This window comes from Hydractinia symbiolongicarpus, chromosome 12, assembly GCF_029227915.1.
Source record: "Hydractinia symbiolongicarpus strain clone_291-10 chromosome 12, HSymV2.1, whole genome shotgun sequence".
Classification (NCBI taxonomy): Eukaryota; Metazoa; Cnidaria; class Hydrozoa; order Anthoathecata; family Hydractiniidae; genus Hydractinia; species Hydractinia symbiolongicarpus.
The window spans coordinates 12,972,679-13,000,327 of NC_079886.1; the positions used below are offsets into that span (position 1 = coordinate 12,972,679).

A 27,649-nucleotide genomic window follows, 5' to 3' on the forward strand; every position below is an offset into this window, starting at 1 on the left:
TTTGGGGACAAAAATTTTCGCGAGGATAAAAAATCGGAAAATTTCGCGAAGTTAATTTTCGCGAATTCTACTTCTGGAAGAAATTTTACAGAAAAAACTTTCGCGAATTTTCCAAAATCTTAATTTTTCGGAATAAAAACTTTCGCGAATGACAATGAATTTCAATAAAAAAAAATTGATTTTAAATCGAATATATCTTTTGGAAAAATATTCGATTTAAAATCATTTTTTTTATTTTTTGAAATTCATTGAATTAGGCTGTTCAGGTCAAATTTTTCTATGCGCCGCTCGACCTTCTAGCCGTATGCAACGTTTTCTACATTTCTATACGGTTTCAACGAGGGGTCGCGCAACTCCTAACTCCAAGCCATTCTCTAGTTATTGTTATTTTTATGATAGATAGTATAGCCCTTTTTTGTTGCGTTTTTCGGCCAATTTCGCAACAAAACACGGCACAAAGACGGGGGTCATGTATAGGTTTTTTTTCACAATTTCTATCTTTAAAAATCAATAACTCCAGATTGAGACATGGTAAGAACTTAAAATTTTTACAGTAGATAGTATATTTGTAAAAGAAAAAATATATTAATTTTTGATGGTTTATTTTTAGAAATGACGTAATGATGACGTCATAGCTCAAATATTACTACAAATTGCTCTAAAAGCGCAAGAAAGTATACAACAACCAGTAAACAATTTTATAAACTGTAATCTTAACGTTAAACAAAGTTCATTAGAGTGTACGAAATTTCGGACAAGGGTGTAAATTTGCAGACCAGATAGAAAAAATGACGTCATAGTTGAAAAAATCTTTCCAAATTGATGAAAATGCAAAAAAGTTCACAGGAACATAATAAAACACCACAAATTAGTAACTATTCAAAAATTATACAAACACTCTTAAGGAGTACAAATATCTGACAAGAGTGTAATTTGCAGACCAGATAGAAAAAATGACGTCATAGTTGAAAAAATCTTTCCAAATTGATGAAAATGCGAAAAAAATTCACAGGAACATAATAAAACACCACAAATTAGTAACTATTCAAAAATTTTACAAACACTCTTGAAGAGTACAAAATATTTGACAAGAGTGTAATTTGCAGACCAGATAGTAAAAATGATGCTGTAGCTCAAAAATAACATAAAATCAATGTATAAAAGCAAAACAATTATACAATAACCGGCAAAAATGTTTATAAACTGTAATCTTAACATTGAGAGACTTCATAGAAATGTACGAAATTTATATTTTTGCAGACCAGCCAGAGAAAATAACGTAATAGCTGAAAAGATATTTCAAATTTAAGGAAATGTAAAAAGAAAGTCCACAGGAACCACTGTAAAACACTAAGTTGGTAACTATAAAACTTTGACAAACACTCTTAAAGCTTGCAAAATATTTGACAGAGTATAAATATGCAGACCAGATGAAAATGGAACAACTGCACCTTTTAGCACCTAAATAAAAAAAAGAACGCAAAATATTAAGCTACCATAAGTGCTAAATGTTTTAATAGAACAATATATACCACATGTCACAAGTTGACAAAACAATGATCCTCAAAGGAAGAAGTTTTTGCCATAAAAAAGTTCCACGGTTTGAACGAAATACATTACCACAAAAATTTCTTCCCTCAAATATATAACTATACTATAACTAACTATATTCTAAGATAACATAATAACGTCTCCCTTCTCAAAATCTAAAATTATTGGAAAACTCCAAACTGTCTCAGGTTCTGACTCATATACTACATTAAACAACGTGCGTTTAGGATTGGAATGTCGTTTTGCTACACTTAGAATTTCCCCTTTACACCAATATGCATCCTCTTCATCTTCTTCCTTTAAATGATGCCGTATGTGTAAACCAACTAAACAATCAGGGTCTTTGATGAAGGAAGGGAGTTTGTTGCTTTTTTGTTGTTCAGACAGTTTTTTCATCCTTTCTTTCTTGATCTTTTCCATCAGTTCCTTTTTTTGGGTTGCAACTACTTCATCTCTATCTTCCTTCGACTTCAGGTTATCCTTTGTTACCTTTTCTGCAGATGATGAAAATGTTACATGCATGATTTTAACAAAGTTTTCAAGAAGCTCTTCCCAAGACAAATCAACTCTTTTGTTTCCACTCTGTTTTGTTTTGTTAAACAATTTGGAATTGCATTTGAAAGGCATAACATGCCTGTAAAAATTCATTTGCGCTAGCAAAACTTCTGCACGTTTTTGTGATGATATATCCATGATGTTTTTTTTCAGTTCATCAACAGATATCCAAGCCTGGACATTTAGCTCAAGCAATTTGTTAAAAGCTTCCACTTTCTTCAATGCTATTTTCTCTTCAGCTTTCTTTTTCATATCTTGTTTAGCAAGCAATTTCCTTTTCCTCTCCTCCAACAGTTCTTTTCTCCTTGATTTATACTTCGCCTTCATTTTTTCCACATTATGTCTGGCTGATTCCATCATACTTTTTTTCTCATCATAAGACTTCTGTTCAAACCAATCAAGTGTTTTGTTACGCGACCACATGGTTAAAGCCTGCAATGTTTCAACATTGGCACTTGGCTTCGTTTTCACTAACAAATCCAAAATTGCAAAGTCACTTTCAGAAGCCTTATTGGTTACTGGTACAATTGATGACGTCTCCTTTATTATCTGACTGGGGCTCCAGTACTTTCCTCCAGGCAGTTGATCCTTACATTGACGCTCTAAGATGATGAGAATTGCATGGCAAATAATTTCAAGGGCTTGCTGTGTTAGAATATCCAATTCATCATCACCTGTATCCTCAAATAGCTTGATAAATAATTCATCTTTGTTGTGTACAATAATACCATCCTCTTGGAAAATATGACTGCCAGATAGAAGTGATGAACAATTGTTGCAGAGTGCAGATAGTTTGACTTTAAGTTGTAACAGGTATGGATTTATTTCGAGGATACTTTCACAAGACTCTATTAATCGCCACAATGGACCAGTCAATAATTTATCAATAATGCCAAGTGCTCTGACTTCACTAAGAAACAACTTATTTGATACGTCTTCATTTACAGCTTTCAGTAAATTATTAGGATCAGGCCATGATGAAAGAAAAGATACGACTGCATCACGATGGTAATATAATGCAGCAGCGTTATAAAACAATATGTTAAAACGATTTCCAATAAATGGTACAAAGTAAGATTTCTGATTGCGACCAGCTAAAAACGAGTTAAAATACGATGCTACTCCACATTCGTCACTTCCACGCACATGAAAAGCTTTACAAGCTGTACGCACTAATCTAGAAGCAGAAGATTCTTTTGCACTATTGAAGGCAAATACTGTTTCATAGTCATCACAGAGGACCATTCTCTCAAATGAATGCAGAACTTTATCTGCCTCTGAGGCAAAATTTGCCAGAAGATGTAATTTGCAAAAGAAATTTCCCATATCGGTCATGTCCGTTTTTTGTGTTTCGCTTAAATAATTCCAGTTTTCTACAACATTTGGTAATAATTTTTCCCTTAAAGATTTCAGTTGTGAGTTAAATAAAGGATTAATAGGGCCAAGATCCGACATTGTAGATTTGATTGATGTGACAAGCCGGGAAAAATTTGCATCCTTGTCACATTCTTTCAGAATGTCACACATGTCATCAATTGTGTCAGTAAAATTTTTCATTACTATTGCCGCATCGCCACCTGCAACTTCTGATAATCCAAATGTTAAAGTTTTTCCTTTCGATGTTGTAATCTGAAAATTTTGATAATGTTTATGGTATTTTGATGTACCATCTCCATGTAAACAATTACCAAACGCCTCCTTGTCATTATCAATCATTGCTTCTGCAACCTGTAATTGTGCTAAAATTAATGCTTCTTGCATTAAATGACTTTTTAAACCTTGTGAAGGCAACCTGTCAACCCTTTTTTTTGCAAGTTTTTCAAGTACAACCTTGATCACATCATTTACCTTTCCCATGCTGACATTCAAGGAAAGTAATTCCATAACAACTTCTCTTATTTCGTCTGAATAACGACCACCTTCAAATGTTACAATTTCATTGTCGTTTAATAACGAAACGAGCATTTGCAAATCACGATTTTCTTCAGTAAGTTGCTTCATGTTTGTACAGAGTTTGTCATAATCACTTTTTAAACACTTCATATCATTCACTTCTTTGTGGTCAATCAATTTTTTCTGGTTTTCAATTTTTAACAACAAACTGTGCGTCTTTCTTTTCAGTTTTGCTTTCTCATTCCGCAGATCATCAACTATAGTTTCACTGTTTTCTAATTTATCATTGAGTCTGTTCAAGTTTACTTTCATGTCATCCAACTCATCACTTTTATTCTCAGTACCAGATATCAATTCAGCTATTTCTGATTCCATTTTATTAATTTTATCATCTCTGTTTTTAATTTTCTTTGATAAATTTCTCAATTTATCTGCCCTCGCTTTGCTATTATCTTTAAATTTCAATTCCACATTTCTAAGTTTTTCCTCTACTTCAAGATAATTGTTCTTTATACGACGATATTCTGCTGTCAACTTATTTTCATCCTTCATTGCTACAAATAACTCGTTACTAAGTTTCTTAACCTCTTTGACTTGTGTGTTGTATTGAATTTCTAATTCTTGAAAATTTTCGCACTTTCTTTTTAAACTTTTGTTTTCCTCCTTTAATTGTTTCATTTTCTCTTTAAACAAAACTTCATTTCTAGAACTAGCCGCATCAATAGATCGCTGATGTGGGGTAATTTGCACTGGAACACTAAACTCAGCTTCCAACAAAGTTTCTATAGCAGAATTAGCTTTCCTTTTTTTCAGACCATTTACTTTCTCTACTAGTCTTTTAACTTTTGTATATAACGCTTTTTCTGGACATGTTATTTCAACACCAAGTAAAACAAATCCATCACTTACTTCTTTAATGCTTTTTTCATTCAATGAAGAAAAAAGATCATAAACTTGTTTATTTTTAATACTCATTTTTAAAGCTGAAAATATATCAAGCGAAACTGCACTAATAATTTTATTGTCTAACATAAGCTGCAAAACTTTTAACCAATGCATATTATTTTTAAAATACCATTCCTACCTAGACTGTGTATTATCTGCCTTTCTAGTTTACGTCAGCAATTATGATATAGCTATACATACTAAACAATGGAATATTTACAAAAATAACATTATATAATCATTATCTCTTCAATTATTATCTAAATCTTGCTTTTTAAAACAGTATAAGCTAGCTATAAAGTAACCTACTCTGACTCTTAGCTAACTTTAGGCCTGGAAAGTTGGAAGAGAGGCGTTTTTGTAAAAAAGAATAATGGTAAACAGTAAACAGTTTGCAAGAACTGAGTGGGTAACAAATTGGTATCTGGAATCAACAAATTTCCAAGCCTAATACTTTAAGTGTTTAAAAACCAAATCACACTAGTAGTAAGCAAAATATACCTTTATCTATTAACCACACAGTGGTATGGAATAATTAAACACAACATCACACACTCCATCTTCTGGTCCACTACTTCGGCTAATATATATATAGCTAGGTAGCTAGCTAGCTTTGGTGCTTTAGTTTAGTAGCTGTGTCTAATGTTAACTGGAATATCTAGCACATAGCCATGATTAATAGCCATCATTCCAAGACTATAAATTATATAACAAAATAAAATAAATAAAAAGTCGAAATTCGTTGTTGCACTGCAGCAAGTCACATAGAACTTTAAGACGGGGGTTCGATATAAACAAAAAATGCTTTTTCTCCAGATTTGTCATGCAGGAAAGTTAGGAATAAGAATAGAAATTGAAAGTATATTTTTAATATAAACTAATTTCAAGTGAGACTACCTGATACGTCATGCACTTTCCTCTGTTTGCGCCAAGTTTACATTTCCCTCGTCGAAATCTGAATACACTGTTGGTCGTTTAAACAAGTCTCATTCAAAAAAACAAATTTAAGGTACTTAACAATCACTATCTGCCCATACACCATCTGTCTTAAGCGAAATAGGTGCCGAATTCGACGATTTAAAATAAGTGCCATCACGCGCAATAACAAAATACGCGTTGCCGTGTGCGAGCTTGTTTTAAGCTGAATTTCCGAACACGGCAAAAAGTCACGTGACTGAACAGCCTAATTGAATAAGCTTTACAGCGCATAAATATCTTTTTTCTTTCTTTATTTTATATCAATTTATTTTGTTTAATTCCCTGCTTCCCCTAGTTCAGCCTACTTTAACATATAGCAGACTGTCCATGTCTGGAACAGCTTACATTACATTATTAGGCATTTCCTAGACATGCTGACGAGCCCTGATATTGGGCGAAACAGTCTTAGCATATATGAATTTAAACCGTTGTTTTTATTTTTTCTACACTATTCGAAACTTAAGAGAAAAACACGTCTCTAACAAAGCTAATAATTTGGATATTATGTAGGCCGTTCATAGTGCGTAGAGGCTCAAAATAGCAAAAGTTTCCGGGGATGCGCCGCGGACCCGCCATGGGGGCTTACAGCGCCCCCATAACCCCCAGCTGTTCTGGACGCTGCAAATGGTTCCCCTTTTTTGCTTCGCCAAAAATGTGACTGACATGTTAAAAATGCTGGATCCGCCTCTGTTTCCAATGAAATAACAAGAAAATTGTATTGTTCTCGAGTAATTCTTGATATAAGAAAGCAATCAAATATTATATAGAAAAAGTTCACCAAATTATTGTCTCACTCTTCTCTTCGTTTTTTCTCTTGAAAATTGAAATTTCTGATACGAAGATATTCAAACCCTTCCGTTTTTCGATTTTTGCTAATTTCTCCACAATGAGTCGGGCTTTGGAGCAATTCTTAAAGTTAGAGTTTTAGAGCCATTTTTCGGGCTGGTTATTTTTTTCGTTGTGATTCTATTATTTCTACCCTTGTCTAGGAGCCATCGTTATTTAAGTTTTCGGCTTTTAAAACTTGGACTTGGACAAAAAGCTTTCGCGATTTTTAGAAAAAGTTGATTTTTCGCGAAAATAACTTTCGCGAATTTCAGGTTAAATTTTCTTGCAGGGCAGAAGTTTTGTCAAAAAGCGGCGAAAATTTCTGCCCTTAATGTAGGACAAGTAGCCGTATGGAAAACAATTGTAGCTCATTGGTCTAGGCTAATTAAATTTGCTAACATGTGCACTTTCTACGAAAATTTAGTTGATCGATATCATTATCTCATTGACGTCATATTACAGGATGTTAAAATTGACCGTCTCTTCCGCCATTATGGACTAATCATATTTTATTTTTCACCAAGTGCGGTTTCAAAAAATCGATGGGGTATTTTTAAGTAAGAAGTAATTAAAAGACTTATTTTTAAACACTTAAGTTTTTAGGCAAATATAAGGTAATAAAATACTTCTTCCCATACATTATAGTTTGCAAGAATGAGATGTATTAAACTACACCAGGCATTCAGCATACGCTCGTGTGACGTGTAGATGACGAATCAGTTTAAAATATTTTTGTTTTTAAAAAATGGATTTTATTGTATAAAAATATTTAAGATCAATTGATTTAACCCATTTCGTTTAGCACATACATTTCGATTTGTAAATCTTCCCTGAGTTGCCTCATGTTACTGGTTTAAACAACTCTGCTTAACACAGGGCGGACCGTTTAACAAATTCTCCTCATACTTTTTTCCAGGTTGTTTTTTTTACTTTATCTTGACCTAATGAAGTGATCACTGGGACTCAAACAATCGAATTATTAAGTTTTAGTCCATATAATTAGAATAACTAGGTTTTGTATTTTTTTTCATTATTAAAGGTACTTTCTGATTAAAAAAATGTTTTGTGTTATCAAGCATCAAAATTAACAAAGATTGCACTCTTAAACAACAAAGATTTATCCAATACCTGGCACCATAGTCTGTTTGTTATGATCTTGCTACAATCGCCTACCATCTTCACGAACTTTGCTAATAAGAATGCAGGTAAGTGACGTAGTTACCTGCATTCTTATTAGCTAACCCCCTGCCTTGCGCATCGAACGATTGAATGTTTATCTATAATTTTTTCCTTTACTTAAAAAAGTTTTTCATGAAGAAAGCAATGAAGGAAAATAATTCGCAGGTTCTAGGATTTCAATTCGAGCCCTAAAGGGCAGCGAGTGATGAACTAGTTCCGACTTTTTAAGACGTAAACAAATATAATATTGCCAGATACCTTGTTGCTCCTACTCGCCTAAATGTCAAAGCAGGTCTATGGTGCCTGTGCGATAAATATTAGAGAATGCTCTCAAAGTCGAATGTTTGTGCTGTCACGAGATAGACTGTATTAAATACTTTCAATTACATGGTATAAAATTTTCTCCTGCTTCATGAGTAATTTTTAGATGTGAGTGTGATGAGTAATACTGTTATATTATATTTTTCAGATAAAAAATGTATCAGGAAAAACGAAGATTTACAAGCGGTGATTTTATTAAAATGTACGCTGTGGACAGCTTTGGTGGCACTCAAGACAAGAGAGATAGCAGAGAATTGGTGAAACGTGACGACGTATAGAACAATTTAGCAATAAAGAGACCCTGGGTTCAAAGTTGCTTATCATTTTTTTGCGCTTTACGATAAAGTATTTACAACTTTCTTTAGATCCTACCGCAATGCCGCTTATCGACAGTTCTGCTATTTCGTGCACAATCATTTGGGTAGAGGGGAGCGACGAGTTATTCCAGCACGTGTGGTATTCAAGATTCGCGAGGAGTTCCTTAGTGTTGATGGCGTTTATGTTAGTTACAAAGACGGGGTGGTAATTCCAGAGCTCAATATTTCATGATAGGGGAGAATGATTAAACGGAGGCATAATTTTTTTAAAAAAAGTACCAAATCTACAACTTGATTCTTTTAAAATTTTGGCACTTTTCTATCGGAGGTCGTTAATTGAGCTCGTTTTAAAATTTTACGGAGGTCAAGTATTCGTAGTTTTTGTCCTCTTGTGCCACTTTCGCAAGAAACTGTTTGTTGAACTTAGAATACGTGACTCGAAATAGCGGAATTTTTTGTTGATCTTAAATAAAATTTACGGGACTTCCAATTTGTTCCAATAATGCGAGATACTCGAATTAGGGCGATAATGGATCATTCCGTTTCAAGGGTTGACACTCCGTAAGTTGAATACAACGATAAATTAAAAAATACATTGATATATTTAAAAGGAGACAACGGCCTCTACTCAAACAACCAAACCATCTTTTAATTAAAGCGCATTAGGCTTATCGTAGATTAAAGATTCAATATAAATGAATAAAACTAAAAAAAAACTTCATCCTTCTTTCGATTCGATGCGTAAGTTTCGTTTCCGCAACCAATGTTGAGAAAATTACTTTTAACAACAGAAAATGGTAAATAATTAAATGATAAGAAAATTTTTGTTTGAAATTTACTGATCAACGAGCACTATATATAAAAGTTACAATTCCTAAGATATAGAAAATTCCATGATTTACGTTATACGTCTTCTTTTACAGACGCTGTGACGTACGAGCTGCCAAAACAAAAGTTCAGAATAAACGTATATACATTAAACGAATCCACCACCATAACAGCCTTATTCATAAAGCATTAAACTCCTAATAAAATTTTAATTCATTAAGATATAAATAACAAAATATTTACAGTATTTACAGTTCGTAGCAGCAAAACTGGTCTTGTCGTCAACTTATATTGATTGCAGCAAAAGATAGATACAAAAAGTTAAAATAGCATTTGGAAAAACTGCAGATTTAAAACATCTACATCTAAACCTGAAAAATAAATAAAGTTATGCAAAAGAAATGCTTACTGTATCACAAAAAGATAAAATTAACTATAGGATTTGTATACAAAAAAACTGTCGCGTTTTTGTATGTGATCAAATTCCTACCATATATATCAATATGCAAGTGTTCAAGCCCTACGACACAAAATTAAAAGTGAGGGGGCTAAAATTCAGATATAGTCATTATTAATAGTGGTGCTTGCAGATAACACTTTGTTAATGCACGCAAAAGAAAGGTTCTTAAAATGATAACTAATCAGCCAAAAATATGGCCACCTTAGCCCCCTCCGGTGCCGTAGGGCCTGGTGTTCTATCCCTATATCCCTGTATGTCTCTATCTAAGCTTCAATGTTGGTTGGTTTCTTCATTTCCATCTGTCCACTAGGTACCAAATAGACATTTCCATCTGAAGTGTATTGCAAGGAATACTCTGAAGGTGAATAGTTTTCCCCATTAGAATCACGTAGATGTTCAAAGATGTAACTATTTAACCATTCAGTTTTCTTTCTGATTGCTTGTGTTTCCTCAATTAACTTTTGTTTTTCTGCCAACAGAGACAATCGCCTTGATTCTAACATTCCAACACCAGTATCCAAGTTGTCGATAACATCCATCTTTCGTTTACGACAATTTCTTGCGGCCAGTTTGTTCTTTCCTTTCCGACGAACATCTTTTGCTGCATGTTGTCTCACAGTATCCAGGGATTTGATGACTTCATTAAATGTCTCAACTGGCATTGATATTAACTCATCAGAGGTGTAATGGAAATCAGGCCATATCAGAGCAGATTTGTTTTTTTGTTGCTTTAGATTACTGGATGAGTAACTGTTTGGTGCAAAAGTTTGGTGATTTCCTGCTGCAGGGCTGTGCTTGTGTGCATCGAAGTTCATAAAGTTGTTTAAGGGATACCGTGATTTTTTAAAGAGAACTTCATCAGTAAAATGCTTTTGATAATCATGGTCATTGGGGTGACGTAAAGTCTTCAGTGGAAATTCTTCTTTTACAGTAGCATGTGGTAGCACTAAATATATATATTATATAACTTTTAAAAAAATAAAATTAAGATTAAAAAGAAAAATTATATTGTAACAATTAATGTAGTATTAGGTTGGGTAGGGTTAGAGCAATTGAAACCACTAAAACAACAAATATAAAAAAAAGATAGAAAATATGGATCACAATCTTACTAGATGCTCCTCCAAAATTGCTATTCTTTGATGACAATGATCTTACGAATGCTTTGTCAATCTCTTCATCACTTGCTAATGCATTTTCAAAATCGTTGAACTCCATTATCGAGTCTGTGACATGCTTATATCCAGGTACTGATGAATTTGTAAATCGCATTAGAAATGGATCATCATAGGAATGATTAGGAAAAGTATTCCTTGGAGTTTGTTCAGGCATTGGGCTTGCCAAGAATTCGTTAAATGTTGGACTTTTTAGTGGAGAATTCACATACTCAAGGTCTTTATCCATGCCTTTCAAATTTTCAAAGGGTTGTCTTGCTTCACCATATTGAGATTTATCACTTTCAGGTGTGAAATTAGCATCATTAAAATCGAGCAACTCATCAATATCAAAATTTCGATTATCAGAAGATGGCGAAAACCCAACAGCTCCTTGCACACCAAGGGTATCCAATTCGTTTAGTTCAAACACATGATCACTTAATGGTGATAGAGAATTATAATCATCCAAGTTATTAGTTGCAGTATGAGACAATACGCTGGAAGCAGGGGACCCAATGCTAGCAGCTGCTGACCCATACCCATCATCACTAATTGTTGGATAAGGCGAAGCACCATGCACACGTGTAGCAGGTGGGTCACTATTCTTATTAATAATAGGCATAACATGTTGTGGTTGGTTATTAAAGTTTAGATCTCCTCTACGATAAGCTTCTTGCCAGCTAACAAGCTCTTGTAATTCTAGGAAAGACCTAAAATTTTCTTCGGCATCTTTTGATTGGTGTAAATTTGAACCTGTTCGTGGGTAATTATGATATTGTCCTTGGTTTTGAAGCACTAATGGGGGAGAATCAACGCTTCCATGTACATTTTCGTAGTGGATTTGACTGTAAGGATGATACCGTGCACCATGTGGATTATCGTAATAGGGATTCACTGCATTGGGATCGACTTGAGCGTTATCTGGTGTGCGAGCAACCCATCCAGCTAGGGATAAAGCTGCGGCCAATTGAAGAACATTTGAGTACTGATCCCAGCGCATATTTATTATGGATAAAAATTCTTGTAAGATAAACCTTTGTTAATAAGTATTCAATTAAAATATATTCTGCTGAGTACAGTCCTGCTGAACAATAACGAAATAAGAATTTATATACTAGGTAACTCTCTGCGTCCCTTCTTCTTTGTTGTTCAAAACTTTGTAAGAAAGTTTGTTTCCGAAAGAAAATTTAATAACGTATCCGTGATGCTTTGCTCCAATTACGTCATTAAAGCAATTTAGTCCCTCCTACGCACTCCGCTATTGCAGAAACAATTGACCGTTGGTCAACTTAGGTCCTAGTCCAGTTTAGGAATTTAGTGTTGAGAAGGTAAAGTGCGTGCAACTGACCAACGAACATACATTTTTTATTTTTTATTAAATAAAAAATGTTAATCTACAGGCCATTATGACATACCGTAATTATTCTAATTTAACGCTCCGGTAAAAATAGCTAGAGTAGGGGATGAATATAATCAGGTTTTAGGTTTTCGACGGTCAAACCCCTATTAAAAAACGCTGCTTTTAGACCCCTTAAAACAGCTGTGACGTCACATATTTTATCATGCCTCAAATGATTAATCACATATTTTATCATGCCTCAAAAGAGTAATCACAGATTTCATCATGCCTCAAATGAGTAAACACGTGACATCATGACGGCACACGACAAAAACTGCTGACATATCTGTTTGAATAGGGAAATTTCCTACTCAAATTTTGTCAACTTCAAAAAAAAACTCCGAAAGTCCAAAATCTGTATATAATAAAGAGAAATGAGTTGGCTCAAGAATGCAATCACCAAGCTATACAGCGCTGTCTCAGCGCCAGTAGCAGCAACTCGCGATGCTCTTGCGGGTCGACTACAGAGCGTGCGAGACACTGTCAGACATTATTATAATAGAGCAAGGGAACAAATTGCTGGAAGGACGACGCTGCACGATGAAATCGAGAGAGAAGCGCGAGAGGACTTTTACGATGCTGGAGACATACAAGACGAATACAGCGGAGTCGAAGACATCAAGCACATGTTCCCACAAGAGAAAAACCGATCCGAAGGCGTCGAAGACATTCAGCATATTTTTGACGAAAATGACACACAGATGTTGGAAGACGGAAATCGCGTCAAGACATGGCGGTTCAACAAGAACCTTAATCAGCCACTGGCGGAGGCCATCATACAAAAAATTACGCCCTACATAGACATGAGAGTCAAGGTAGTCTACAGTTTTGCTTGCATCATCTACGAAGCAGGAGGTGGCACGGCTCCGTATCACAAAACCAAAGGAAGCGAAGGATCGCTTACGAGCCTAGCTGACATCGAAGCTTTTATCGAAAAATGTGAAATGCAACGATTAGATCTAGGAGATAACGAGTTTTGGGGGAAGGCGTACTTACCACCAGAAAGAACAATCGAGATCCCAGGATCGTACGAAGGGAAAATAGTCTTCCAGCATGTGCAGATCAAGATCATCTCCACAAGGGAGCCCTTGTTAGGTTGTGGACCTTTGCCAGACTGGTTGCGAAAAAAGAGGTGCATCTACGCTGTGGATGGTAAAGAAGAGCGAATGCGGACAACCTATGTGTCTGGCGATGTCTAGCCATCGAAAAAAGGGCCGGGGTAGAACGTGGAACAGAGTACCTTACAAGGCCAGCTCTCGCGCTAGCACGCGAGTACTACGAGAATCCCAAACTAAAGAGGGAAGATGTACGTGCTACGAAGCTCGTTGACTTTGAAGGGATAGCGAAGCGTTTCAAGATCAACATCAGAGTCTTTGAGCCCCTGACAAACTCTGAAAAGGCACCCTGGAGACTTGTGTACGGTTAGAATCAATACAAAAAAGATTTAGACACGACCAACCTTGGTATGTTGGATGGGCACTGTTTTTACATTAAAAAGATAGATGTTTTAACGCAGCACTGGAAGTGCATGGTCTGCAAACAGCGATTCATGCAAGTCTGTCATCTCACAAGGCACACAAAGGAAGAGTGTGAAGGAAGAAAGCCGACTATCATCTGCAAAGGCGAGAAGGTCAAGCGCTTGCCTAGCAAGTCAGAGAAGGTCTTTTACGGTGAGGGCTTCAGTTATGACGCTTGTAAATGGCTCGAGCACATGTCGAGGGAAACTGGAAGACACATCCATCACGCACTATGTGGGCATGGAGGAGAGCGTGTGATACGCTACGGGGAGAAAGAAAATTAGGTCTACAAGGTAGACGGCTATGAACCTCAGATCATGACAGTCTATGAGTACCACGGTTGCAAGTGGCACGGATGCCCCTGCCAAGGAACGCGGAACATAAACACATATAAGACCACCAAGTCCAGAGGTACTTCAAGAAAGAATTTCGACCATATCCTCACTACATCGTGTTTGATTTCGAGGCCCTCTTGCTCCCTCTGAATCAGCGACAAACATCCGATCTAACATACATCTCGGAGCATGTACCGGTCAGCGTCGCCATTCACGATAGTCTGAACGGAGATCCAACGTTCTTGGAGCACGATGATCTAAAGATCTTGGTTGAACGATTTGTGGAGCAGCTTGAAAAGAGACACGCCCTCATCGTGAAAGAGGTGGAGAGAATGTACCCGAGACCTGATGATTTTGACATGCTTCCAGACAAGACTCAGAAGGCATGGAACGAGTGGGTAAACCAAGTGGCTGTGATCGGTTTTAACAGCGGAAAGTATGACCTGAACATGATCAAGCGGTACTTTGTCGATCAAATTGCCAAAGACGATAGCAAAAAGATCAAAGTGGCGAAGAAAGACAACGACTACATGTTCCTCACGACCTCAAGATTTAAATTTCTCGATATCAAAAATTTTATAGCTCCTGGCATGAGCTACGACGAGTGGTGCAAATCTCTGGATTGCAAACTCAAAAAGCTGGTGTTCCCATACGAGTGGCTGACGAGCTATGACAAGCTAAATCACGTCGGACCCGTGGCGTACGAACACTTCTACAGCAGTCTTATTGGGAAAAACACCCTCTCTCCTAAAGAGTACGAAACATTCCGTGCAGAGTTTTACAAGCGAGGCTGTGTCACCATGATGGACTGGTTGCGCGAGTACAATTTAGCCGACGTGGAACCTTTCATCGAAGCCGTGGACAGGACAAGGTTGCAGTACTACGACGACGAAATTGACATCTTGAAAGACGCGGTAAGCATTCCAGGTGTATCGATGCGCTACGTCTTGAACAAGTCTCTACGATTGAATCCAAAGTTAGAGCTCTACGCTCCGGGGGAGCCGTGTAAACACAAGTGTAATAAAGACTGCTACCAAGGATCTTGCAAGGCGTGCAAAAAGGTGCAAAAGGCTTGCACTGAGTGCACGAAGAATGAAGCCTACGAGCTCTTGCAGACGGGTATGGTGGGAGGGCCTGCCATCGTGTTCTGTAGGTACCACGAGAGAGACGTGACGGGTATCAGATCTCACATCTATGGTCGAAACAGTAAAAAGTGCAAAACCATTCTTGGCTATGATGCGAATATACTGTACCCGAGTACGTTGATGCAAGACTTTCCTTGTGGGAAGAGGAAGCTGATCAAGATCAAAACACCCACGGTTAAACACAATCTCGAGCTACTAACACAAGGTGTGCAAAATGGATCCCTCTTCGGTTTTGCGCAGGTTGACATCGAATTGCTGAAGGAGCTGTATGAGAAATTCAGTGAGATGCCTCCACTGTTTGTCGTGAAAGAGATACCCGACGATCAAATCCCTGAGCACATGCAAGAGTACCTAAAAGCAACAGGGCAAAAGCGTGTTCAAGGTACGCGTAAGCTTCTAGGGTTGATGAAAGCTAAAAAGATCTTGTTGTACACTCCGGTGCTAAAGTGGTACCTTGACCATGGCCTGAAAGTGACTGCTTTTCACCAGTTCATCAAGTACAAACGAGGTAAGCCATTTGCATGGTTTCCGAAAGAGATTGCGGATGCACGACGACAAGCGGATAAAGACCCTGACAAGCGTATTGCGGGAGATACAGCCAAGTTGAAAGGTAACTCATTCTATGGAAAAATGATCGAAGATCTAGCGAGGCACGCTAATACTACGTTTACCAGAGATGAAAATAAGGTGGATGCAGCATTGCGATCGCCGTACCTTGAAGATCTTGAAGAGATAGGAGATGCGTACGAGATCAGAGAAGGAAAGAAAAAGGTGCATATCGACAGAGCATACCAGTGCGGCATTGCGGTGTACCAGCTGGCCAAATTGCGCATGCTGGAATTTTACTACGACTTCATTGACAAGTACGTGGATCGTCGAGACTTTGAATGCATTTACATGGATACGGACAGTGCCTATTTTGCCATCTCTGGAGAAGAGTTGCGAGATGTTGTTCGCCCTGAACTGCTTGACGAGTACGATAAAGACGTGAAAAACTGACTCGTCACTGATAAGTACTCGAGTCGAACAGGAGGGATATTCAAACTGGAATTTATAGGTTTTAGAATGATAGCTTTGACAGCAAAGTGTTACTTTGTGGAAGGAAAGAAAGGCACAAAATTCTCCTGTAAAGGCATGTCGAAGAAGCAGAACGCTATGACATGGGAGAGGTATAAGAACGCGTTAAATGGCTCTATTGACACTGCAAAAAACGTAGGTTTCCGGGTGCGCAACCAGGGGATGGTTACGTACGAACAAAACAAGCTGAGCCTATCAGCGTTTTATGACAAAAGGAAGGTACTCGAGGATGACATCCACACAGTACCGCTAGAGTTGTGTCGAAAATTAAAAATGATGAACGACATAAGCCTCACCGTAGCAATAATCCTTCCGTACGTCTTGATCGTGCTCTACTTTTGGCGCTATAGAAGGGTATTAATAAAGATGAGTGAGATTGCAGCTATATTTAATGTTGTAGACACGGAAGCCTTTCAAACCAAAGAAAAACCGGCAGACAATCGCCAGGCCTTGAAGGATGCGATAAGGCAAGGGAAATCGCATCTCTTACCCAAAAAATGTACTGAAGGATTTGTCGACAAAGCTCCTGAGGAGGCGATCGAAAAAGCGTACGCCGACTATGTTCAACGAGAGCTCTACGATAAGGGAGAAAAAACCGCCAAGGCACTCTCTACGCATGCTATCAACCTGTACGCTAACGCTGTGGGAAATTACGTCAAAATCGACTCTGTCGAAGGACATAGAAAAGACATCGGGGAAGATCCGATTATCAAAGACTCCATGGCAGATTTGGGGATCCTTGTGTACTCTGCCTTTGGAAAATATCTAGCGCCACTATTAATTGCTGCTCATACTATTAATCACACTCAGCTCTCCGTGAAGTCCAAGACAGATGAAAAGCGAGATGACGAACAGCAAGAAAACAAACAGTCTTTCGAAGATGAGCAATCGTGAAATTATTGATCGTGTAAACAAGGGAGAGAACAAGAGCACGGTACACAGATTTGTTACAAGTCTTACGACTTATAACAAGTGAGTGAAGTTCAATCACAAGAAGAAAGAGTCATAACAAAGCCAGTAAAGCATCCGGGGAGAGTCGCGCAAGGTCACAAGTTGGCGGCACTGATGAAGAAAAGGAAGGAAGATCTGAAGCAACAGCAACGCGGAACAGAGTTCCAAGAAGGTGCTGTAGAATCTACAGTCAAAACCTCTTCTGGAGGCACTTCTATACAGTCAGGTCTTACGATCGCCGGAGGCATCGTACTTGCTTGTATAGCAGTTGGTGGAATCTACTACATTACACGTAAGCAGGCTCCGCAGGGCGAAGCCCTTCCACCGACAGCGCCTAGCGGAGCACGGTCGCCAGGCGATCAGCAGGACCGAAAGGACACTTCGAAAATTGACATTTTCCACATGCGATAAACCCTAATAAATGAGTGTTATCCCTCGGGAAAAAGAGATTATAGACATGGTATATGAAACAGTTGTCGACCTGAGCTTTACTTTCGTTTACGCGGTGTCAGGTAAAAAGTTTCTGGGCATATCGAGCCCCAGCACCAAGATGGATACCAGCGACGTTCTCAAAATGACCACTTATTTTAGCGCTGGGAGAGGAACCCGTGAGATATTTGTGAGTAAGGGCTGGATACCTGCGAGCATCGTGCCAAAACCTAAGTAAGCGCGCTACAAGGTTCGTGTCTGCCCAAGGCAGACACAAAATAAATATGAACATTATCAAAGACCCGCATACGACAATCTTCACAGGGCCTACAAGTTGCGGCAAGACGCAGCGTGTCCTCGACCTCCTGGAGAACGAGTACAGGCACTGTTTCTGCAACATTGTCATTATCTGCCCTACTCTCCGCTGGAACAAGACCTATCTCGAGAGGTCCTCGCTGTGGAAAGATGACTACGTGTTTCTGGTGGAGCCCAAGGATCAACTATTCGATTGGATCCAAAAACTGTCGTCATTGCTGGCATGCGAAGAGACGTTGTTTATCGTTGACGATATGATAGCCGACGAGAGTCTCGACAAAAAACGTCAATCCCTGCTTGAGCTTGCCATCAGCGGTAGACATCGCAAACACACTCTCTGGTTACTCACTCAAAGCTACACGGCCATCCCGAAGAACCTTCGAAGGCAAAAAAAGCAGCTTTTCATGTGGTACCCCTCGGAAAGGAGCGACATGAAAATGGTAGACGAAGAGACCAATATGATCGAGGACTGGGAGACTATCAAGACTGAATTGAAAAAGTCCAAGCATGCATGTCTCTATATAAGACTGGAGCATCCTAGAAGTTACAAGATTGTTGGTTAGACTCTTGACATATAAGAAAATATGGATAATGAGAGCGTAATTAAAGCTGTGTATCAAGCTCTTTTGAGAGCCCACAGCAGACTGATAGATGCAGTGCATAATGACGATGACAGCAAACTGGTAAACACGACTCGGGATATTGAAGAGTTATGCGAAAAATATCCATGGCTTCCTCAGCTTGGTGTTGGTTATTGGATCCAGTAATTTTGTGACATTTTGTGAATCACAAAATCCCTAATTGAGCCTTGGCGCCAGATATTTAACAAAATGGAAAAATTGAAAAGGCAGCATTGGATGGCAGACGAAGACGAGTACCAAAATGTTTTGAGAAAGACTGCGACGCTAGCCAAAATCTCGCGAAAGCGAAAAAATCACGCATACGTAGAGGAGTTTTTAAAAGGGTGGGAAGTCCTGTTCGCGTACGGAACCTACACATCCGAAGGGGAGGTGGACTTTTCAGCAACTGAGACTTGGAACCTGATGCAAGATCCTGAAGACGCATATCTTGACGGCAAGACGAAAAGTTTCAAAAGGCAGATGATAAACTTTATGCTCGCTCTAAACTGGATGAAGGGCTGCGGACGTCTCACGCCTGACAAAATCCAAGACATCCATGAGATCATGATGCGCGGAAAAAAACACGGCAAACCCGTGCTGACGGAAAAATACAGGACGACTAACGCTGGTTATCACGAATTTGCCCCTGTTTCTGCAATCCCAAGGCTAGTGACAGAAGCCCTGGATCGATACTACTCTACAGAGACTGACGATCCGATATGGAACGCAGTGAGGTTGTTCATAGACTTGATTAATATCCATCCATTCGAAGATGGGAACGGGAGGTTATGTAGGCTCGTTATATCACATGTACTTGTGGAGAGTGGAATGAGTCTCTTTCCAGTTTTTCTTAGTTCGTTCCACAAACGCGGCAGGCGCCATTACATTCAGGCTGTTAAAAGGTTTGAAGAGAGACCATCGCTGCTCTATACGATAGTTTGTAGGTCTTTGGTGAAGGTATGGGATAATTTCGAGCAAAACTTGGCTCTACTAGAAAAAATTCACTAAATTTTTGTAAACTTTACAAAAAATTTTCACTGGTACTAGTCAAAAACATCCGAAATAAAAGGGTTGCTTTTAAAGCAAACCTTTCAAGAACCAAAAATAGCTCACGATATGTTCATCGAGGGATTCAAGTAAATATGTAGACTACATGTCTACGTCCACTTCAGTATATGGATAAAGCTGGAAGATCATACAAAATGACAAACGAATCTCCAAAATTTGATATTTCTTTTCTCAACGAAAAGAAAGTATTGCATCTAAAATCTGGATACTTGAAAGTAGACCATATTAAAGAGTTGGATATTCCGATGGCATTGGTTTACGAAAAAGGCTCACTAATTGAGCCTGGAGTCATTAAATATTTATGTTGGATCTATGAAAATGACATCACGCAACAGAAAATTCGACTCCGCGGCTAAGGCTCTAGCATTTTCTAATCCATTTCTCTTTCGCTAAATAATTGTAAATATGTAGACTACAGGTCTACATATTACAAACTCAGACCGAAACAGTTTCAAAAATTACGAGCAGCGTCCATGCAACATGATCCCTGGAATTCCAAGAAGTCACAAGATAAAGATGTCCTTGGTCAGTAATTTTTTCGAAGACAGCAAAGTTCGTTCTTTGTACATTAAGGAAAGAGGCCAATACCTCGTAGCCAAAGACGTGTGGAGAGCTGTCGGGTATGATAATAATCGTGATGGTAGAAAGGCTATTCAGGCACATGTACCGGAGAAGCATGTAAACCGGGCCTGGGAGGTTAAAAGTGCCGCAGAAGACAAGGGGGTCGATATCTCCCCCCTTCATCCAGACACGATGTTACTGACAGAACCCGGTCTCTATTGCTTTCTTTTAAGATGTAAGAAACCCAAAGCAAAACCATTTTTAGATTGGGTTGTTGAAGAGGTTTTACCTCGAGAGGTCCGCAAGCTTGCTGAAATTGTAGAAGAAAATCAAGCAGCGCTGGCTCTGCTCAACGACGACTTGGAGGACAAAGATCGTCAAATTCTTAAACTAGAGGAAGATGTTGACGACCTCGAGGGAATGATAGCCGTACAAGAGCAAGAAATTGAAAGAACTACATAAGCGAACCGTTCCTCACCTTGAAGACCCTAGAAAGGATAACGGGATGGTTATAATCCAAAAGAACAACGACGATGAATATCCGTATGTCGCTATATGTGGGCAACAAGGATATGTAGCGCAAAAGATTCACAACAAGTTAACAGGTCATCCCAACGGTCAACTCGTCGTTCTTGCAGAAACTCCAAATGCCATTGTACATTACAACTGGCTCCGAGAGCGTGGATGCATCGAAATAAATCCCGAACGTCCAAGGCACTTTCGATTAGGTCGTAATTATACACATCAGAGATTGATGGAGCTTGCCGAGATCTAGGATTTTTTTTGTAACCTTGATAGATTACAAAAGTCAGCTTACCACTCCTTAACATGCTCCGGAGGTACTTCAACATCCTCTGGGATCAGCATCAACTCTTCTGACACAAAACTACGTCCGGGCCTACCTGAAAGATAGTACAACAAACGGCTACCCGCCACGATACGGTCGAGTCTATATGTCTTTTTACTCCAAAAAGCGTCCGTTGCACGTCTTTTCGCATCACCGTGCTCTTCTCCCGGTTGTAGCAGGTACAAGTAAAGACCGTCCTGAGGTAGAGGCTTTTCTTGCTCGTGTGGGTCTTTCGTAAGTGGGACTTCATCTAGCTTGATTGCCTTGTTGGGTTTCATGCCGATCATGACAGTTTTGGTATTGTTCATGCTTTTCACGATAGTGTAAAGATGTTTCACCCATGTGGTACTAGTCTCATCAGTGACCAACTCTTGCGCGTCCTGAGGTTTGAAAAGTCTCTCAGCGAGCACCTTGTTATAGGAATCGACAAAGGCTGTGAACGTATGATGATATTTGGTGGTTGCACGCTTAATCTCGACGCCCTTGCCCTCTAGCAGCTTCGTCACATCTGACTTGAACTCACTACCGTTGTCGCACTGGAAGATCTTTGGATAGCGTAAAGGTCCTGCTTTGTAAATATCCTTGATCATAGCAGCGACATCGCTGGTTTTCTTCGTTCTCAATGGTCTAGCTACCTTGTATCTCGAGGCTACATCGATCCCTGTGAGGATATATTTGTACACGTTGCTGTAGACTTTGTCATGAGGCATGTAGAGCAAGTCAAATTGGTGCATTTCATTAGGTTCTTTAATGGTAAAATGCGGGTAATCAATCCTTTTAAGTCCTCGAATATGTCTAAGCCATAAGAGTTGCCTAGACAGCCAGTGTACGACTTTCTTTTTAGGTAGTCCACTCTGCTCAGCGAGCAATTTAACAGCCTTTCGACCAGTCCATAAAATTTCAGGGGTATAGTAAATACTGCTCAATTTTTTCGCCTCTTCTGGAGTATGTTTCGACATGTTTATTACATGTCGATTACGCCCATTTGTACACTGCAAAACCAAGGAGGGCTAAGGATCCAACGATGAACGTTAGCTCACCGTCTTGTTGCTGTTTGGAAGGTGTGTAAAAATCAGATAGTTTTGGAGCTTTTTCGATCGTTGCGATGTAATAGTCTCTCATACCTTCATCGAGCTCCTTCAAGCTCTCTCCAGCTTGCCTTTTCAGCTCTCTTTGATGGTTATACCAATCGATCTTTGCCTGCCGATCTCTTACCCACTGTGCTTGAGCAGCTTGCTGTTGTTCAATTGCTTTATCATGCTTTTTACAGCTTACTGAACAGATAGTTACTCCCCGAGAATGCTAGAGCATTGATTATAGCCCCACCCGCGAGTACTAATATGCTTGCCATCTTTATTTTAATATTCGACACTGTGAAAACGCCCATCTAAGATGTTCAGCTGAGCGTCCTGAAGTAGGAAAACGTAGCATTTAATATCCCCGGTTGTTCCGTCTGCTTTCTTTGTCATATGCAAGGTTATACCGTCTGACAATCTCTGTAATGGCCTTCCGGAACCGTGTAGACTATGATCAGGTGATGCTCGGAAATCAACTAACAGGGCGTATCTTTCTGTGAAGAACTGCCCAATTGTCACCTTTGAATCGTGGCTACCGAATAAGTTTACAATCTGCTCGAGGTGATCTTTCGGGAGCATCGCGTGCGTGTAGAGCTCGTTAGGCTCACCCTCGACAGTGATCGAGATTTTTTCGATCTTTGGGTTATAGAAGACCTCGTTAGCACCCGAGTAAGCCTTCACTTTCCCCGGATCTACGAACAATAATAAGACGCCTTTTAAACTTTTTGCTGGAGTATCAATTTGCAAATTGTAGCTGGTATCAGCCTTTTTTATCGTGACAACCTTGCTACGGAGAACCCTTTCATAGACCCTCGTTATTAACCTTGTCAAACTCTAGTGCGATATTAGTGATCTTGTACGCACTGTCTGCGGGCTTAGCTGCCGTGCTTCCTGAAGACACCGTACCACCATCTTTGATAACGTCACCATATGATGCAAAATGTATAACGAATTGCAGCCTATCGTGTAGCCCTGGCTGGTAGAACGGCAAGTCTCGTATCAATTTAAACATTTTTCCTAGAGGAATACAAAACGTGCTGCCATAAGCTGCGACGATCGCTTTTTCCTCATCCGTGCCTACATGATCAGTCGCTTTTACCTGTAGGGCGCGTATTGTACCGTCGTTGGGGTTGATCCCCTCTAGGATCAAGTTGTTTTCCCGATCAAACTTGGGCAACCATAGGTCCTTGTAGGTAGCGAGCACCCTGTAGTCGCTAATATTTTGCACCTCGTTGCCATTCAAAGTGATACGAAGATTTTGCACCAAGGATTTACCTATATTGCTGACGATAGTGCGCTTTGTGTTTGTTCCCGTAAGTTCCAGATCGAAAAGTAGTTTGATAGTAGATGGAAAAATTACATCGTTCAGCCCCATGTTGGGTATGTCCACGTAGAGATCTTCATTTTGATTAATCGTACTAGGCACATGACTTACTTTTACACGCTGTTTCTTACCTTTCATAGACATCATCGTTTTAATTTCCGCGTAGGGGTCGAGCTTGGTTCCGAATATGTTACTCATGTTTTATTATTAGCTGATTTTCATTTCAAATAAATGCCGATTAATCCAATATACGAAGGAGACGACTTTACGTCAGAGGAAAACATTCCAGACGAGGATTTCAGTAGGCCTGATGCCAGCCCCACGCTAGCGCCAGATCAGGGTCAATCGCTTACCGTCTCGGCACGAGACACCACGACAAGGCAGAAAGGCAGAGGGAAGAGCTACTAAAATCAAAGGTCGACGATCTTTACGAACATCTTGGTGAGGAGCTGGGGCAGCCAATCGCGAGATATTACAACGAGTTTGAGGCACGGGGAAACCAGCTTCTTTTCGATGGCATAGAGATCACGAAAAGGCATGGTGAATTAAGAAGCGTTGCCGAGATACGGAGGAGGTTAGGTACAAATCGCTTGCGGGCCATGGGGTTTACCGACTATACTACACCAAACAAAGGCAGTAAAGCAATGACTCAGAACTGTCGCAGGAAAGGGCTTTTTACAAAAACAGCTGGAAAGGTTTGGAAAATTTTTGAAATACCTGGCAGGTAAGGCAGGTGCGGCGCTACCTGGGATTATTGGCACGGTTGTCTCGTTCTTTTTCAGAGTGGCTGCAAAAGTTGTTGAATACGCAGCCAAACACCTCTACATGACAATCGCTGCCGCTGCTGCTGCTTTTGTTGTGGTATATAAGAGAGGCAAGCTATCGTAAATATTAGTGCTCCTGCGGAGCATTAATATTTCTTCAACCAAATGTACATTAGGATCGATAATACTCCCGCAGTAACCAAGGTGGCCTTGGTGTCCTCGTGAGGGTTTTCATCTCCTAGACCTGACTGAGGTATCTTTTCAGACCCCGGTTTTAAGGCACCCCTCGATATTTCTTGCCCAGGTGGTGACCCGACTCGTTTTAAACCCCGAGGCTGAATGAGTTTGTTATTTAGGTCTAGCCTTATACCAATCATCGCACTCGCCGGCGCAATTAAGATGTTGTTGTTATACCCCCAATTTTACCAATACGCAGGTTCATATCGGATGGTAGCATGTACACGTGGTGCATCACGGCAAAATTCACTGGGGTCCTGGTATATTGAAGCACCTTTTGAAACTCGGTGATATCATGACCTACGTTCTCGTCACGTTGTACCATGGCTTCGAATTTCTGTAGTAGTATCTGTCTCGCTGTGAAATTGTCAGCATCCGAACCTATAAGGGATGCCTTGGCATCAGCTTGGGACCCTAGTAGTAAAATCACGTAAACACGAATACTCTCGCTAAGCTTCGACAGACCTTCCGATGTCAGGCCTTGGCTCGTAGGTATGATAAACTTGGCCCAATCACCATCTACTTGCGGCCACCATCTACCATTTGTGAGCGAGGACATGAGAGCCTTAAACTTGTATTGGACATTGGGGTCGGCACCATATTCACGACAAATCTGGGCATATCCAGATGTAGAGTAGGGGTTCTCGTATTGAGAAAATCCGTCATCGTATGGCATGGGTACCTTCACTCTCGCTAGGATACGCCGCATGTGGTAATAGACGTGGAATTTAAAGACTATTGATGAGGGGTACCGAGCCATTCAAGTGTTTGGCGGATATACCCAGGGCGGTGCTAGCGCAATGACAAGCGAAATTAACTTGTATATTCCAGTAGCCAAGGGCTTGACCGGTCCAATTTACACTTACCGGGTCGTTCAACAGGTTAGTGGGGACTTTTATGGGGTATTTCGTGAACATCGAGAAGGTCACGGGAATGTGCGATTCTGTAGAAACGTAGAGGTCTTGATGTTCTAGATTAATTACACCGAGAGGCCATTCGCCTCTATTGGACTTGTATTTTGCCTTGTGGTTATAGCTATAAATGTTCATGTTTCTTTAAGAATAAACATGAGACAGCTGTATGTGACCAATATAGAGAAGCCTACGATTTTTAACGATTACCTAAGGGAGGATACGAGAATTGCCCTGAAATCAATAAGTATCAGGCCCGTATGGCTGAACCTTTACAGCGATAATGATTTTGTCATTCGTAGGACAGGGCCTGATCAGAAAGAGATTAGAATTGAAATTATGAACGGTTTGTACAAGATTGAAGATATCGCGGCCATCGTCAACAGTCAAGCACAGGACAAGATCAAGTTGTTTGTATTAAAGAACGGACTATGCAGGCTTAGGGTTAGTGACGGGTATACTGTGGTAATCCATAGACAACTGCAGGAGCTTATGGGGCTACTCTACGACCCTGCAAAAAAGTATTTTACCAAAGGCGACTATGACAGCTTCTACAAAACTGACGTGTACCAAAGATTGAGACTCGTTTGCCCTCAGTTAGATGAGGATGACTGCCTGCTGGATGGGAAGAAATTAAAAATTCTTGCTTTGCTTCCAACGAAAGAATTAAACGCATGGGGAGACATGTTAACTTGGAATTTTGACAGTCCAATCTACCTTCCTTTGAAAGGCTCAACAGACAAACTGGAGTTCATGCTGACGGACGAGCATCATCATGAAAAAAATGTTTCGTTCGTCGGAATAACGATGCATTTACTCCTAGAATAAATGGCTGATAAGCTTTACCCAACTTTGCCGCCAAGTGCGCCTGAGCATGAGCCTGAAGAAAGTCAGGTCTACAGACTAAAAAAGATCGAAGAAATCGAGCAGTACCTGCGGTCTGAGATCAAAGAGAGAGAAAAACTCTACAAAAAGTTCAAGCTTTGGGGGATGGGGCTTCGCTATGCTGATCATGGTATGATTGCTGTTACAGTCATCACCTCCGCAGCAGGTATTGCCACGCTTGCAACCGGATTCAAAGGCCCTATAGCAATTGGTCTTGAAGCCGCGGCTCTTGCAGTGGGCATAGGCTAAGTAGGTTTGAAGAATGCTTCCAAAAGGATACAGTATAGGGTGCACAAGCACGAATCCATCAAACTCCTAGCTGAATCAAAACTAGACACTGTATACGATAAGATTTCCAGAGCGATCCAAGATGGTATAATTTCAGACGATGAGTTTACATGGATCATGCAGGAAAAACAGCGCTATATGGTGCTCAAGGAGCAGATTCGACAACGAATGAAAAAGGCTGTGAAATCCATCAACGACAATGAACGCGCAGAGTTGCTAGCACAAGGCAGGCAAGAAGCTAAAGATGAAATTTTGAAAAAACTGCAATCTGCGCAGTATGCCAGCGCTACTTAGAGTCTCCACCTGCTTACAAAGTCTAATATGTTGGTCAACATACTAGACGATTACTTCTCCTGTATCTTGATCTATGAGCAAGTCGCCATCATGTACGACATGTCGCTGAGCGAGATCCCTCAAATATTGTTCAAGATTTTTCTGCCATGCAATTTTAAAACAAGGCTCGCAGTATTGTCCGTCCGTCCGTGTCGACGCATCCTTATACTTGACTTTCCGTATGGCTTCGACAAGGTCTACTCGCTTCAACGTAGAGTACCCCTTGAGACCTAAGGCTTTAGCTTCTTGTCGCAGTTTGTCCATTTGTTTCTTCTAGTTCTTTAATTCTCTCTACTAGATCGTTGATAGCCCTCTCGCACTCTTCTTCTTTCTCACTTTTCTTTGCGGTAGAGAATAGGTCTCTCAAAAAAGTTACCATCATAAAATGTGTGTACCAATCTAACGCTGTCATTTTAGGCCTTCGGTCGTTGCTTGACATTTATTATACCAGTAATACGTTTGTTTTTCTCGCAACAATTTTCATTTATTTAGTTTTTTGCGCACCATTTCTTCTAGATCGTCAATTCTCTTTACTATAGCGTTGATAACCCTCCC

General features: G+C 39.7%; 4 protein-coding genes and 1 long non-coding RNA gene across 5 annotated transcripts in view; 3 read left to right on the forward strand and 2 right to left on the reverse strand.

Annotated features, from left to right (window-relative positions):
- Nucleotides 1-585: 585 nt before the first annotated feature.
- On the reverse strand, nt 586-6,071 carry LOC130621969 (uncharacterized). The gene is made up of 3 exons (XR_008980969.1): nt 5,842-6,071; nt 5,446-5,640; nt 586-1,461 (listed from the first exon to the last, which is right to left on the reverse strand). It is a non-coding gene; the product is annotated as an uncharacterized LOC130621969 (long non-coding RNA).
- Nucleotides 6,072-9,388: 3,317 nt separating this feature from the next.
- On the reverse strand, nt 9,389-12,184 carry LOC130621565 (nuclear factor erythroid 2-related factor 2-like). Its single transcript, XM_057436869.1, has 2 exons — nt 10,968-12,184; nt 9,389-10,801 (listed from the first exon to the last, which is right to left on the reverse strand). The coding sequence occupies exons 1-2, from the start codon at nt 12,010-12,012 to the stop codon at nt 10,119-10,121; spliced, it is 1,728 nt and encodes a 575-aa protein (XP_057292852.1). The 5' UTR covers nt 12,013-12,184; the 3' UTR covers nt 9,389-10,118.
- A 4-nt stretch (nt 12,185-12,188) lies between these two features.
- The window catches only part of LOC130621566 (uncharacterized), a 32,714-nt gene continuing 17,253 nt past the window's right edge, over nt 12,189-27,649 (forward strand). The window contains exon 1 of the mRNA XM_057436870.1: nt 12,189-14,454. Coding sequence (XP_057292853.1) covers nt 12,786-13,610 — 825 coding nt within the window. The 5' untranslated portion in view covers nt 12,189-12,785 and the 3' untranslated portion in view covers nt 13,611-14,454. The remainder of the gene's footprint in view (nt 14,455-27,649) is intronic.
- On the forward strand, nt 14,110-16,407 carry LOC130621260 (uncharacterized). Its single transcript, XM_057436567.1, has 2 exons — nt 14,110-14,221; nt 14,324-16,407. The coding sequence occupies exons 1-2, from the start codon at nt 14,110-14,112 to the stop codon at nt 16,405-16,407; spliced, it is 2,196 nt and encodes a 731-aa protein (XP_057292550.1).
- LOC130621261 (protein adenylyltransferase FICD-like) lies at nt 18,971-20,224 on the forward strand. Its single transcript, XM_057436568.1, has 2 exons — nt 18,971-19,757; nt 19,949-20,224. Exons 1-2 carry the CDS (start codon nt 19,011-19,013, stop codon nt 20,222-20,224), a joined length of 1,023 nt encoding a protein of 340 aa, XP_057292551.1. The 5' UTR covers nt 18,971-19,010.